Genomic DNA, 16,390 nt, shown 5'->3' on the forward strand with positions numbered 1-16,390 from the left:
TAATTTCTTAAAAGTTCTCGGCCTTTATCTATGGTTGGTGTAATTTGGGGAATTGTTCTTCCGGTCACCATGGCTCTTGACATTATTTTCTAAACTTTAGAACAAATTGTGCAACAACAAAGAAACTCCCATGCAAGTGCCCATGCAGAAGGTAGAGAAGTTTCTCCCTACCGTGCTGGTCACTGAAAGTAAAGTCCTACGAAAAAGGAATAATATTTTGGGGTGTATCAAAACTGGGGGTCAAAGTGCCGAAATAGCGAAATTTCAAAACACAGGTAATTAAGATCTCAATTGAGGTTAATTTATTTTAGAAATATATGTAAAATTTTTGATAAAAAATATGAAAAGATGAATAAAAATGTTACATGATATGTATTCAAATCAAGTATTTTTTCTTGAAAGAGTATATAGACGTAGCGTACGGTGTTGGTGTCATTTTTGGTAACGTCGAAATCTGCAAATTTTGACGTCTTTTTTTATGTTGCAACGTACATCGTTCTATAATTGTTAGATTTAAAAAGAATTGGGCTTTATTTAATTTTTTACATAAAATAACTCATGTTTTATTAGTTAATTTTCCGATTCGATATTAATTTTTCGTACGTTTTGGTCAATCGAAATGATCAGATTACATCCTGAAATGGTAAATAGTTTGGCATCAACCATTTAAAAATTATTTGAAGGAAATTTAGAAAAATGTTAGGAATTATAAAAACAAATTTCATGATGCGCTAAAAAAAGTAAAACACCCTCACTAAAACAGAAAGCCAACAAACCTACAAGCAAAAAAGTCAGTAGCACCCCCCCCCCCACAGAAATCATATAGTGAAAGCGTATGAAGTGAATATTTCCTATTTGGTTTTTTATCTCTAATGTATATGTATGTTGATATTTCCGAATACATGCACTGGTTTCGGAATTTTATAAGGTCTGTTGCTAAACATAAAACATTGCTAAACATTTCGAGAAAACAAAACCTTTGCAAATCTCCCTTCTTTGAGAAAATTTGAGTTCGAAATCCCCGTTTTTATTATACGACGAAAAAAAAAACTTGCGGTCGTATAATGCTATAGTGTTGTCGTCGTCCGCGTCGTTTTTGTCTTGGTCTGGGGACACTTCGTTTCCGTGCAATAACTTTAGTTGTGATTGACAAATTGCTATGAAATGATTTTACCAACAATTAAGAAGATTCCTATTTAATTTGTGACATTTTGGTTAGACACAAACAAAATGCTGCGCTTAGATACATGTTCAACCAAGTACCATTATTTTTAGAATATACTATATGCAGCAAATATACATGTAAAATTCAAAATTTCATAGTTATTAGATCACTCAAAGCTAACGAAAAAAGCTTTTGATAAATGGGTAGCACGCAACGTGTTGGAAAGTCGGGAAAAAAACAACGTCATTATTTTTTTTTAAATAAACATGATATTCTGAATATTTATACAGTCCTTTAAGCGTGAATAAACTCTGGTAAAAATACTATTCGTTGTTATGTTTTACAACCATAAGCAAGAAAATAGCCAATGGCCAACGTCGAAAAAATTAAGATTTGTGACATAATTGAAAAACGGACAAAAAGGCTTTCAACTAAAAGACTGATTGAACATTTTATGTATATTTTCATTGGGGTTATGTAATAAATTGTCAATATAGTTAATAAAAGTCCCGATTAAAAAAGCTGTCCGCATAACTTTAAAAAAAAAATGTCTAAAATTTTGTCTTCAAATCGGTTTCTTTCCATTTTTACAATATCCACATCAAAGGGGAGACATTTGTGATATTGTAATACGCTTTGATCTTATCATTACGTCATGATAAATATGACATCGTCTGCAGCACAAACTGCTCTTTCCAAGAAAGTTGGTTTTATCAAAATACGCCAAGAAGCAACTTAGATATATTGGTGAAATGGGAAGCAAGCATTTCTTAATGCTACCCGTCCACATTTGAAAATGGACGTTCTTGTGATCGAATAATGCTTGTCCTCCAAAATTAACGGGATCTTTCAAAGGTCTATGATTGTAATCCTTAAACAGCAACCACTTTCGAACATTTTAATATCTATATTGCCTTTGATAACTCCACATTCTAATAGCAATATTTCGGTTTTTCGTAACCAGCCCCGTTTCAATCGAAAGTGACACCAACAACGTACGCAACGTCATAAGAAGAAAAAGCAATTTTATGCATGTATAGATTGCTCCGAATATCAATGATTTTAATAAGTGAAAAAGAGTTCACAAACTACCTTCGAAATATTGTTTGTTTGTTGGGGTTTAACGTCCGAGCAGCAATATTTCAGCTATATTCAGACGATGAACATGAAATTGATGATGAAATGAAAAAGGGATGGGACACAAGGACAATGGAGTCGACAAATTTTGATTGCCACTGGAAATAGGGAGAGGTGGGTAGAGTCGGGCAATTTAGCCTCCTGTGGCGGAGCCCTATGGTTCCTACTCCGGGAGAATACCACAGTAGGGTTCTTTAACGTGCGAGGAACGTGGCATCTTTCCCAACACGGTGCATCAGTATGGTTTGCGGTCAGGTTTTCCGTATTACAACCCCAGCATGTAACACGCCAGGGGTACCCCATTCTACCACCTGGGGCACACATCCCAGTTGTTCTGTGGGCAGAACGCCCTAGCCCCCGACTAGGGTTCTGAGCACTATTTAGTCGCCTTTTACGACAAGCTTAGCGCTGCTGCAGGCCTATTCTTTTAACACCCGAACCTGCACGGGGCACCTTTGAAATAAATGTTAAGTGTTAATGTTGCAATGATTTTTTTTATCTTACATAAATGTTAAGTGTTAATGTTGCAATGATTTTTTTATCTTACATAAATGTTAAGTGTTAATGTTGCAATGATTTTTTTACCTTACATATATTTTACTGAATTAACCGCAACATATCCTTACTGTTTTCTTCGCTTTTTATACAGTGTTGTTTTGAATACTTCAAAACGTTCGCTCTTTTGAACGTGTCCTGAATATCCATTACCGATGGAGACTGAAGCACTTGGTGCTTTGAATTGAGTCTGGTGGACATCTAACTTTAAAATATGTGTGCTTTCAAAGCGTAAGGGTAGCGCGACGGCTCATGGTGTACTTATATTTTCGGACACAAAGACCTGTAATTAATTTAATTACAGATTTATGATCTATCACACTTCAATTCCAATGGACACAACCAGGCGTATACATAAGCAGGAACATTATAAACCACTCACTGACTAAAGTAATAGATTTTGTTTTTGTTTTGCTTATTTCAACAAAAGAAATTTTAGCGTTTTTTTTTCCATTTACACGCTTCTATTGTTTGTTAACTCCATAGGCACGCAAGCATGGCATAGGACAGTCATCAACGAATACATAAAACGTATCAAAAGTAACATCTTTCCCAACAGGGTGCACCACTATGGTTTGCGGTCAGGTTTTCCGTATTATAGCCTGACAACCCCAGCATGTAACACGCCAGGGGTATTTCAATACTGTCTATTCAAGTAAATTTATAGAACCTATACTATTGTATTCGAACATAAAAACAAAATAGAATTGTGCACAATGATTTATGATTTATTCCACTTCGTCCATGGGTGGACATAGGGCGACTACAGTTTCTCTCCATTCGCTTCGGATTTGGGCGATGGTGTTACAATTCTTCCACGTTAGTCCTACTCTCTTCAGTTTAGAGTTCAAACCCCTCCTCCAGGTGTTCTTTGGTCTTCCTCTTTTTCTTTGCCCTTGGGGATTCCAATCTAAAGCTTGCTTTGTAGTGTTTTTATTGTTCTTCCTTAAAGTATGACCAATCCATTTCCATTTTCGGGTTCGAATGGTGTTTTCTATTGGTTGTTGTTTTGTTCTTTGCCAGAGTTTCTTGTTTGTTATTTTTTTCTGGCCATCTGATATTCAGTATATTCCTTAGGCACTTGTTAACAAAGACTTGTATAGATTTCGTGGTGTTTTCTGTTTCTCTCCAGGTCTCGCAACCATATAACAGGACAGACTTAACATTGCTGTTGAAAATTCTGATCTTAGTAGCCGTTCTCAGTGTTCTACTTTTCCATACTGGCTTTAGAATGGAAAAAGCCTGTAATGCTTTCATCTTTCTGGCTTGTACATCTTCGTCAGTGCCTCCAGTTGTACTCATGACACTTCCAAGGTACGTAAATTTATCTACATTCTCTATCTGTTGGTTATTTACCAATATTGGATCCATCTGGTTTTGTTGGATTCTCATGGCTTTGGTTTTGGCTGTGTTGATATACAATCCTGTTCTTTTAGCTGTTTCTTCGAGATGGTTGACCTGGTGTTGGAAATCTTGAAGACGATGCGATAGTGTGCATATGTCGTCTGCAAATTCGAGGTCTTCTAGACGAGATGTTAGTGTCCATTGTATACCATGAGGGTCGTTGTAAGCTGTTGTTGCTATCCAGTCGATGACTATGAGAAAGAGAAGGGGAGAGAGAATGCATCCTTGCCTTACGGCAGTTGTTACAGGGAAAGGATCCGTCAATGTACCAGCATGTATGACCTGACAAGAGAATTCTTCATACAGTAACTTAATCATGGAAATAATCTTAGGTGGAATCCCATAGTGTCCTAGAATGTTCCACAAGACCTTATGATCTATGCTGTCAAATGCTTTCTGGAAGTCAATAAAGTTTAGATATAGGGATGACTGCCATTCGATCGTTTGCTCAATAATTATTCTGAGTGTAGCAATCTGGTCGACACATGATCGTTCTTGTCTAAATCCAGCTTGTTCATCTCTCAGCTTGCTATCAATCTCTTCTTTCATTCTTTGTAAGATTATACTGCATAGGATTTTACTAGGAATGGACAAAAGAGTTATTCCTCTCCAGTTGTTGCAATTGGATTTGTCCCCCTTTTTAGGTAGTTTTACCAAGAGTCCCTTTTGCCAGTCTTTTGGAATTTTTTCTTTTTCCCATATCTGATTTAATAGCCCAAGAAGATATTGAATGGTAGCGTCATTCATGGACTTGAGGGCTTCTGGTGGTATGCCATCGATTCTCGCTGCTTTCCCATTCTTAAGATGTTTTAGGGCTTTTCTTACTTCATTTTCGGTAATTTTGTCAGTCTCTATGTTAAGTGTTGGACCTTCTTCAAGTATTGGTGGATTTGTTGGTGGTGGTCTGTTCAATACATCACTAAAGTGTTCTTTCCATCTGTCAAGCTGATCTTCTAGCTTTGTGAGGGTATTGTTGTTTTTATCTTTGACTGGTAAATTTTCATTTTGAGAGATCTTTCCACTGAGTTGTCTTGTGATGTTATACAATGTTTTGATGTCTCCTTTTAAGCAGGCGTTTTCAGCTTCTACTGCTAACTTTTCTGCATGGTTTCTTTTATCTCTTTTACAGCTTTTCTTCACTTCTCTGTCTTTTGCGCTGTAAAGGTCTTGCAGGTTTTTCTTTTGCTGTCTGGTTTTGGCACTCATCAACTTTTCTTTTATTTCCCTTCTTTCAGATATTGTATCCCATGTTTGATCTGACATCCATTTCTTTCTTTTCACTCGAATGAAACCAACTGTTTCTTCGCATGCTTCCAGAATGGCTGTCTTTGTTGAGTTCCAGATGTCATCAATATCATTGTTCATTTCTTCGTTGTCAAGATCTAATAAAGTACTTAATCTATATTGTGCACAATGGCATCATAGAAAAATGATCAGATATGGTGAAATGCAAAAAATGCACTATCGTATAACTGTTATAAAAATAGTAAATATTTACAAAGATCCCCGAAAGGTCTTCAATAAGTGTAAACACACCTTTAAGTGAGCTCTGAAAAGCCGTACCAACAATCGATAAGGTTTCATAATTCATTGCGGATAAGACCTGTGAACGAACGAATAGACGAACTGATGAACAGATGGACACCACGAATGATCACTATATACCTCCCGCTTTTCGAGCGGGATATTATAAACCTACGAATGGTTTTATTCAATCCCAATATGAAGGGTTCTGTAGTCATTTACTACCTTTTTAATCATTGTGTTTTTATTTTTTTTTCTTTGGATTTGTTTTAGCTGTGAAATAGTAAAGTTGCACGTACAAACGCACATCATAATACATATAGAGATCACGAATATGGTAGCGTTTGGCCTTATCGTTTGGGAAAAATAGGTTCTGAATCAACGTGATTTTAAGTAAAATCAATCCTTATCAGAACCACTCGTTGTTGTCAAATTGGAAACGGGCAGTCCATATCCGTGTCAATCAGATCATGGAGACAACTGTAGAACTTTTATAGGACATGGCCGGATCTTAATCTGTGTAATGTGAGCCACTATGTACTGACTTGAACATGTATGAAATTTCACAATTTCTAACACAGTGCAAATAGGAATTAATAAACATAATCTCCATCCGCTGGAGTAGGTACAAAATTAAGATGATTGAGAGTAATCGCAAGTTGTCGCATTTGAGCACTTTCAGAAGTGTTTCCATAGTGCCCTTGATTTCGAGCTTTTGGAGATTATTGATATGCGGTAGATGGATTTTTTATGATAAACCATCAGCTATATAGCGAAAGCTGAAATTAAAGGACTATCATCGCTATTCTTTATAAATTGTAAAAAAGGCCTTACCCATTCTCTGGAAATTTCATTCAGCGGCTTGAAAGAAGCTGAAGCTGCGCTACAGAACTTGGGACAGAGGGACGAACAGATGGACGAACGGATGGACAAGAATACAAGACCATGCACTATGTTCCTCCCGTTTTTTTTAAAGTGGTGTGTAATAAAAAGAACAAAGAATATGTGATGAAGTCAATTAATCACGTCATTTGAATTCCGTTGTACAGTAATTTACATTGACAGATCACAGGCACATCAACCTCTGATCAGCTGAGCTAATTAATGTTTATCTAGATCTTGTGTATCTGGTACAGTTTTATGGTTAATTTTTAATGTCCCGATTCATTTTAAGCAGTATCTATTCTAGTTGTTAAACCAACCACATCTTAGAATTAAAAAGTAGAAACTTTAATTCAATCTTTTAATAAAGTGAACTAAAGTGGGAGTAGACAACCAAATGAATCAGTGAGAACTTTTGTGGCAGAGTTAAGAAGTTCGATTGAACATTGCAATTATGGAGCTTCATTAAATGCACAGATTCGTGAGAGATTGGCTGTAAGAATAAAGAAAAGCATAATACAGAGGAGATTGTTAGCTGAACCTAATCTGACATTTGATAAAGTGTTGGAAATAACTACCGCTATGGAGACGACATAGAGAAATGCTCAAGATATCCAAGCGATTGGGACGGTTTCAAAACCGAGTATCAAAGCGGTGAACAAAGAATATGTGGTGAAGTAAATTAATCATGTCAAACTAAGGAACACTAACAATGAAAAACAGAAACAATGCATGTGGAGGAAATCATCAACTGTTTTAATATAAATTCAAGGATGCAAAATGTACAACTGTAAAAACAGAAGACATACTGCTAGGAAGTACCGAAGTAGTGCTAATGGAAAATACTCGAAGTCCATATCTAAAGGGAAACAGCGTGCACATTATGTTGATGGGAATAGCACCGAGAATTGACCAGAAAGTGAGGTGTAGTCAGTGATTTGTGCGATAATATGGAAGTTGACACAGGAGTTTCAGTTTCAATTATAAGTAAGAATACGTACAAGCAGTATGAATCAACGTTCAAGATTGAAATTGCGTACTTCTCTTGGGGATTTATATTCCAGTGACAGGGCATGCGGAAGTGAAAGTAGTTGATGGTGATCAAAGAGTGGATTTACCCGTCATAGTTGTTAAAAAGAAAGGTCCGAATTTGTTAGGCCGGGACTGACTAAGCATATTGAAATTGAATTGGAAGCAAATTCTACGTGTGACTGTTAATAAACAACCTGCACCAGATTTGAATCAGCGGATGAACGAATATGAAGATGTATTACGTGATGCGCTAGGAACTGTAGTCGTAACAAAAGCGAAAATTTTATGTTGACGAGACAGCAACTCCGAAATTCTACAAAACTCGACCAGTGCCGTATGCATTCAAAGAAAAAGTCGGAAATGAGTTACAACAATTGGAGAAACATGGCCAGATTTAGCAAATTGAATTCTCTGAGTGAGCAGCGCCGATCGTGCCAGTTGTCAAAGAAAATTAAAATCTGTGGTGATTACAAGGTAACTGCAAGATGGACAATTACTAGACTTTCCACAAGTCTATTATTTGATTAAATATCATCACTATCAAATATTCATTCACTATCAAGAGTAACCAAGGGAACCAAGGCCACAGCAGTAATCAAAAGAATGCAATCCAGGTACAAAGACCAGACATGGAAAGCAGACATACACAACAAAGAACATAAATTAACTAAAATCATACATACAAAGTAACAAAAGCAAATGAGCACTCGGACTCCACTAAAAACTGGGAGCATGGACCAGGTGCACCGGTAGGGTAAGCGTCCTCTGCTTTTCTAGAAACACCTGCAGAGTTGCTCATAAAAAGTCAAGTCGGGATAGTCAAACGAGGAAAGGAAAACTATAACCCGTTGAATAGATCAGTTTTCATGGTGCAGATGGATACACCATAACGATCCAAGAGTTCATGATGACGACCATAAAACGTCTGTAGTGATGGCTTAAATCTTGTAGCAACATAACCTTGTACCAGAGGCCTATTTGTTAGAGTTCTAGCGCGATACAAAAAGTCTGCATAGTTTCGGCAAGCTTTGGCATAACGTATGAGTTGTGGTATGAACACTCCATACGCAGGTGCTGAAGGGATGTTGCCACAGATGAAAGGAAAGTTGACAATTCTGAATGAAAAGTCATCACGTTTGTCGTAAAGTTTGGTCTATAGATTTCCTTTACCATCGATTTCTAAGTGTAGGTCAAGATATGAGGCCGACTTTACAGTGTCTGTAGTATCCTTTATGTTAAATTCTTTGGGGTAGATGCGATGTATCAAATCCCGGAAATTAGGATTGTTTAAAGATAATACCTCATCTATACAGCGGAAACTGAGATTAAAGGATCTAGCCAAAGGATATTCTTTCTTTTGGATCAGATCAGCTATAAAGTCAGCCTCATAAGAGTGAAGGAATAGGTCAGCACGTAAAGGAGCACAATTTGTTCCCACCAAATATGTTGTCCATTAAAAATTCCAGCATTTTGTAAACATCTTCCTCTGTATATTTGGAAGATGGTTTGGAATTATTTCTTACAAACTATGAGGAATTTACCAAGAACTATATATTCGTATCTAGGTGTACCATCTTTTTTTGAAAAAACAACGATGTAAAATGTGTTTAAGTTGGGATTTTAACTGCGTATGGGGAATAGAAGTATACAGTGTTGATAATAGGTTTTAATGCTATTATATTCAGATAATAGTCTTGAACTGATTGCCTCCAAATGATCTTTCGAATTTTTCAGGATCCACATTGAATTAATACCACTACGGGCGTAACAAGTGTTGTGGTAGGACTGCAGACCCTCTTTGACAGTTGTGAGTATAGAAGTTAAAAATTTTGAAAGAGGTTTGGTGGTACATTTTGCAGATCCAGCTATGAAAAGCTGTTTGTATGGATTCTTGTGGAGTTTAGGAATTCAGTACATAGACGGTAAATCACAATCCTCATCCTTGGTTGAGAGACCAAAAGAGGATAGCACAGATTTATGGTTTTCCACAATCTCTTCTTTGGAGAGTGTGGTAGCAGTAGAAGTCTTATGATTGCCATTATTTTTTACGTCTACCTCTGATGATAATAAACTTTGGATGTAAAACGCTTTGCAGACAAAAAAATGTTGTTTTGGGCTTTTTCTGCTGGTACGACAACATATTTGTCACGTATAGTAGACAATGTTTTGCTACATCGGGGTCTGAAAACTGATGTAGCCTTGGCACTCATTGACCTACTTAAAACTTTCATTCGTTTCAAAATTTTATCCATTTTCTTGCATAGTCCTCCACGGCACCCATAAGAACTTTAAAGTTATAATTCCAATTTATGGAGCTTGGTTCACGGTACTTGGGACCTTTAGAAAGATTACGCAGAGATTCCTTTTCGATGATGGTTAAATCTCCCGTAACGACGCGACCAGAAGAACCATATTTGAAACCATATTTGAATGGAGAGTTTTTGCAAGAACAGTCAGGTGGTTTAGCCTTGAAGTCCTCAATCTCGAGGTTCTGCAATAACCTTTTATAGTTCAAAATTTTGGATGCAATGGGTGAAGTAAAGGAATATAAAATAATTGGTATGGATTTGTCTTTGAAATACGAGGGAATTTTGTTGGTAACGTTTTTGTGATGGAGGATGTTAGCCAAATTAATTGCATCTATACCTTTGTTGACAAACGATAGTGGAAGAAATGATCGTTTTTCTTCATCTTGACTTTTCACACAAACTGGTTTAAAGAGTCTGTGGAAACCAATATCCAAAATGATGACAACAAGTCTGTGTAATGATGAGGTCGGGTCAGAAACAAGAGTGTGAAGACTTGTTTTGTAAAGGGAGTGTAGTAGAGTGAGAGGTATAGAATAAAGTTTGGTTCTAATGTGATGAAGTCCAAGAGGTTTTTGAATGAAAGGAAGGAGACCATCTATGGAGACATCATGTAAATTAGGTGACGTATAGTGGTGATGGCCATGCTTTCTTTCCCGTCTTGGATTTTTGTCAAATAAATTCATCACATTTATGCTATTGTTATATTGGCTTGAAAGGTTTCCTATACTTTTGATGTTGTCATTGCATCTGTAAGGTATTGCAGTATCTAGTCAGCGTATCCAATAGTCCTCTCTTCCCCTACGACAGTATTTACTTACAACGGGAATGTTCGTAGGATGGTAATTTTTTTTCTAAAATACGAACTTTCATAGAGAGGATTGAATGATCTTGTTGATTAATGTGTTGATAAACTGTCGGGAATTTGGTGGTGTTAATTCCCGAACGATGACCTCATATTCTTTTGTTCTTGTGTTTCTTCGGCATATACTAAACCACATAAATCCATATATAAAGTTCGTTGATTTACAACTTAAGTCATCGTGACTTCTTGTATGGAAGATTTTGTTTGTAAGGGAACTGGAGAAGTAAGAGTCGGTTATAAGAATGTTGCATGTCGTGCAATTTTTAATACCACATTTTGATATGGTACAATGTGGTTCGTCATCGTTGTAGTCAAACATATCGTTTAAAATGATGAAACATGGTTTGCCAATTTTGAAATAGTCAGAATTTTTGTACTGGAATAGATGGTCTGCAGACTGAACGTGTGAAGGTCTTGTATTGCAACTTGATAGTGAATATTTGATAGCAATGATATCTAATTAAATAACATATATATTACAGATAGACTTATTGCAAGTCTAGTCTACCCTGAACTTTACTTTTTTTTCAAGCCATCACTACAGACGTTTTATGGTCGTCATCATTAACTCGTGGATCGTTCTGGTGTATTCATCTGCACCATGAAAATTGATTTATTCAACGTGTCATTGTTTTCGTTTCCTCGTTTGACTATCCCGGACTTGACTTTTTATGAGCAACTCTGCGGATGTTTCTAGAAAAACAGAGGACGCTTACTCTACCGGTGCACCTGGTCCATGCTCCCAGTTTTAGTGGAGTCGAGTTGCTCATTTACTTTTGTTGTTGTGTATGTGTTGTTTGGTTATTTTATGTTCTTTGTTGTTTGTTTTCCATGTCTGGTCTTTGTCCCTCGGTTGCGTTCTTTTGGTTCCTGCTAGAATCTTGGTTCCCTTGATTATTCTAAAAAAGTGGAACACATCATACTGTCAACAGTAGAATAACCCTTTCGAAGTCCAGTCTGTGATTCTGATAAAAATTCAATTTCATCAGAAAACATAGAAAGTTTTTCATTCATAATGGATGGGAAGGGGTTTACTAAGCATGAATATAGTGTAATTCCTGTATTGATTCAGGGCCGATACCGAACCTTTGTTCTTATAAATAGATACAATAATACCTTGTAACCAAAATTCGGGTATACTACCTGTATCGAATACTAAATTAAAAATCATCAACTATAAACATAACCAGTCTTAGTTTTTTCATTTGGTTGTAGCATTTTTGAGAAGAAAAACAAAATATAGATTGTACATGGAATTTGCACTTTGCAAGAGTTATCGTTCGTGATTTGGTTGATTTTAGTGGGAGATGAATGTATGATTTTTTAAAAGTGCAGATCTGAATGCAAAAAACAGCATATCGTTATGTGAAAGTATAGCACATATAGACTGAAAAAGCATTGTTTGTTTGATGGGTTTTTCTTCACCATGAATCACTTCACCATTGGCAGTGTCTGAATTTTTATGGACTGGTACTTAAAGCAACACACACACATTAATATACACGAATCTTCTGTTGTTTTATAAATTAATTTTATTTTGATTTATTTTGCATTAATTAAAACAATATCATGGATAAACATTTTTCTCATAGACTTGAAAAGTAAGCATAAAAAAGGCTTATACAGTTTTGTACATATTTGACATTAAACCATCAAATTGTTTAACAAAAATACATAACCAAACATTTTTGTTTTATTGGTTATTTTCCTGGACATTTTGCTGATTATTTTCTTCTCTATTACCTTCTTCCAATGGTGTAACTTTAGTTTTCTTCTTCCTGTAAAATGACGATCAGAAATATTTTGTTTATTGTCTTGATGCCATAAATGATTACGAAATATATCAAAATAAATATTTAATTAATTCATTCAAATGTACTCTCTTTAAGACGATGCCGAATGTTTAAAAAGAGGGAGATTCGTTCATATTTTCGTCTTTTTTAAATGTATATACGTTTAACAAACAATCAAACAAAACAACAAACAAAACAATACAAACAAACAAACAAAGAACAAAAACAAATTGAGGAACCATTTGACATACGTGCCTAACGGTGGAAACTGTACTAGGTAATATGACAATAGTGAACACATGATCTGATTATTTCATTATTATTGAACTTTTTAATTGTAATAGCTTTTACATTTTCATTTTTGAATTTATATAGAAAATATTGTATCTATATTTGTTGGTTTTGAACGTAAATTATTTTTTAAAACGATATATTTTATTTAGCATTTAACGTGCCATAAAAGAAAGCCAATTCAAAAATTATTTCTTCTGTATATAAAACCATTTTTCGAATATATTACTAATATACGTAAAATATGTACAAAAAAAACTTTTCAAAAAGTTATTCTATGTGAAAATAGCCAAATGCTCTGATTTTCAGGTGAAGCACGAAACAACGAGCGTAATGTCGAGTACTTACAGCCTTATGACAAGCAATATGCCCAGGATAATTAAAATCAAACAGATTATCGCTCCAACAATCGATACACCAATCACCCAAGATTTTTGACCACTTTTCTGTGCAGCACCCTGTAATTTAAAAGAAACAATACTATTATTGAATGTTTTTCTATATATATCATAGTCGTCAGTAGCATTAAGGAAAAGTTGATCGGTATAGGCAAAAAAACTTAAATTTTAATCAATGTTCATATCAATGACAGTTTGCACTCACATTAACTCCACCAGAACCAGACCATGTACATGTTACCATAATAAATTATTTGAAAAAAAGAAGATCAGATCACAAAATAAACAAATGAACAATATTTTATCTTACTACAGTTGTTACTGGTGCAGCTGTAGTTGTTGTCACCAAAGTTATTCCTGAAACTGTGATGTTTAGAACTACACCAAGCTGTGTATTGACCGCATTTACCAAAGATTGTGTTAAGGTTGTTTGTCTGCAAAATCAAAATGGGACATGTACGTTTTCATATTTCTATTTAAAACTCAACTTTCTCTATTTTTATCTTCGTCATCGCTGTAATACAAATCTCTAAGTCAAGTAATCTTTATTACGCACCAGAGTTCATCTCCGGAATTGAACGAGGCTCATGCTACAACATTCATTTTGTTTTATTTTTGTTTTCGTTTTTTGTTTTGCGTTTTTTTTTTCGTCTGTTGTCATCTTTAATATAATTTGAACAGTGCTTTTATCCACAGATTTTACCCCATTTGACACTTCGGTATCGTGTAATTTCTTCCATGCCCCTTTTATCGAACATTGCATGCACCAACGACAAGTGTTTATGTTAAATGTTTATATTAATCAAAATTAAAATGATACTTCTAGGTAATTTCCATCTTAATTATTAAAACATCATTTGGATTATTTGCAATTAATTTATTTGACTTCAGTTTAAGCATACAGTTGTACTACCTATGCCTTTATAAACATTTCAAGAACTTACATTGTAGGATCAGCAATTATAGTTTCAAACAACGCTTGTGGTAATGCTAGCTCAGCATTAGAAAGTGAAACAGATCTCCGTCTTCGTCCGGAATTTGTTGATGCAGCTGAACATAAGGCGTTTGTTGGTTCATATTTTACAACAATTAAAATTGTTAGAATATTATTTATATCAACAGGAGTACCTCCACCAAATGCTATATCAGAATTCCTTGTGAAAACCAGAGGACTGTTTGGGTTTGGTCTAAAAGAATGAAATACATTTTAAGATACATTTGTAGAATTATTAACATTTTCTGTCTCAGAACAATTTTCTATTCGTATACCGAAATCTATGTCAAAACGCAGTGGATAAAAGGCTTTTTTTGACAATTTAGAAAATTCATGACTGTAAACGACTCTTATAGTATTGGTGAGAACACCTTTATGACAATATTATTCAATTTCTCCCGATAATTGAAAACAAATGGTTAAACTTGACCCAAAAATACATACAATGCATAGGAAAGTTCGCCAATCTCATTAGAGATGACACATTCATTAATTTGCAAATCATAAAGTGTCAAATTGGTTGGCAAATTAACAAGCTATACAGACAATTGACAATTTCTTGATTAGAATCCCAATTTTCAAAACTTGATAACTTTATTATTTTATATCCAATTCTAGTTCTGTAAAATGATTCATTTTTTGTGTGTGAATTTTAAACTCTTACCTGAAAAATAAATTTGTAATAATAATTATAGGTAAACCTTTATTTTCTATGAAAGTATTATTATAGTTTTATACTCATATAGGCTAGTTACTGAATATCAATTTAAAAGTTACATGGATAAAAAAAAGTTTTGTTTGCAGTTTAGGGAACCAAAAGAATTGTTCAATTATCTTAACAAATGAAAAAAAAATTATGATGATTAATGTTGATGCCCCATACCACTAAATGAAATTCTTTCCAACCAAAACCAAATCACAGGTAAGTGCGACAGCACGAACCCCGAATATTTTTAACATCAAAAGCGCTCATGTTTTCTTAGTCTTTATTGCTATAAAAATTGGAGGGTAAGACTGTAACGAATATATAACTTACTGGTAACTTCCACTGGTTTGACAACATTGTTGTGTATTACTGGCATTAAAATTACAAAAAGTATTCACTCCGTCAGCGACAGATTGTTTGAAAGAAGATTCCACGCTGCTGAACTGAAAATTAGAAAAAAGGTGAAATACGTATCAACGAGATGCAGTATTTTCTACATCCGCAAAATTTGGTTTGCTTATTCATTAGTTATTAAATTTAAGTTGTTTGTGATATTAACAACTTTTTCAATAAACATGCAGAATAAACGCAAACTTTGGAAACTTGTTCTCGATTATTCAAGAGATCAAACTTACAAATGAGCTTAAAAAGAAATTTGTTTAATTACATCTTATTTATGTCATGTTAAAAAATTAAGTACCTGGATTTTCGAGATGCCATCCAATGTAACAGTCACACCATAACTTAATTCATCTGTTGATGCTGTAATAAAACAATAAACACCAATTATGAGGATATTTGTCTCAAACAATATGAATGATATCCCTCGACAAATAGGGCAAATTGATTGATTGATGGCTAAATTTAATCTTGAATATTTTTATATTTCATTATCATTTATTTTCATTTTTAAAAATAGAATAAATGATCAAATTCTCTTTACAATTATGTAAATATGTATAAGGCTTATTAGTAAGGTAACAATACAATGAAAGTTGTAAACAGAAGAAGTGAACTCACGAGGACATAATACAGCGTTACAAACTTGAGTTTCAGTCGCACTTCCTGTGCAATCGGCCCCTGCACCGGCTTTTGACGGATTCGAGCATGTTCTACTTCGAACTTGTGATCCCTGTCCACATGTTAAGGTACAAGTTGACCATGATCCCCAACTAGACCAATTTCCATCACGGTCTGAAAGAAAGTCAGATACCCATTTCTCAGTATAAAAAAGAATATTCCATTTTTAATTAAAGATATGGAAATTTTGTTGCCAGCTATTTTAAACAGTTTGAAATACCTACATACATTTTTTTCGTCTAAACATTATGGTGTTGT

General features: G+C 34.7%; 1 protein-coding gene across 1 annotated transcript in view; it reads right to left on the reverse strand.

The window, feature by feature from the left end:
- Window positions 1-12,392: 12,392 nt before the first annotated feature.
- LOC148628381 (uncharacterized) overlaps window positions 12,393-16,390 on the reverse strand; it is a 35,972-nt gene continuing 31,974 nt past the window's right edge. The window contains exons 32-38 of the mRNA XM_088566256.1: window positions 16,073-16,246; window positions 15,753-15,814; window positions 15,383-15,495; window positions 14,297-14,539; window positions 13,663-13,786; window positions 13,303-13,412; window positions 12,393-12,648 (exon numbers count right to left, since the gene is read on the reverse strand). Of these exons, the coding sequence (XP_088422382.1) occupies window positions 12,564-12,648; window positions 13,303-13,412; window positions 13,663-13,786; window positions 14,297-14,539; window positions 15,383-15,495; window positions 15,753-15,814; window positions 16,073-16,246 (911 nt within the window). The 3' untranslated portion in view covers window positions 12,393-12,563. The remainder of the gene's footprint in view (window positions 12,649-13,302; window positions 13,413-13,662; window positions 13,787-14,296; window positions 14,540-15,382; window positions 15,496-15,752; window positions 15,815-16,072; window positions 16,247-16,390) is intronic.

Source organism: Perna viridis, chromosome 1, assembly GCF_037379345.1.
Source record: "Perna viridis isolate PV_CMFRI_1.1 ecotype Kerala chromosome 1, ASM3737934v1, whole genome shotgun sequence".
NCBI classification, from domain to species: Eukaryota; Metazoa; Mollusca; class Bivalvia; order Mytilida; family Mytilidae; genus Perna; species Perna viridis.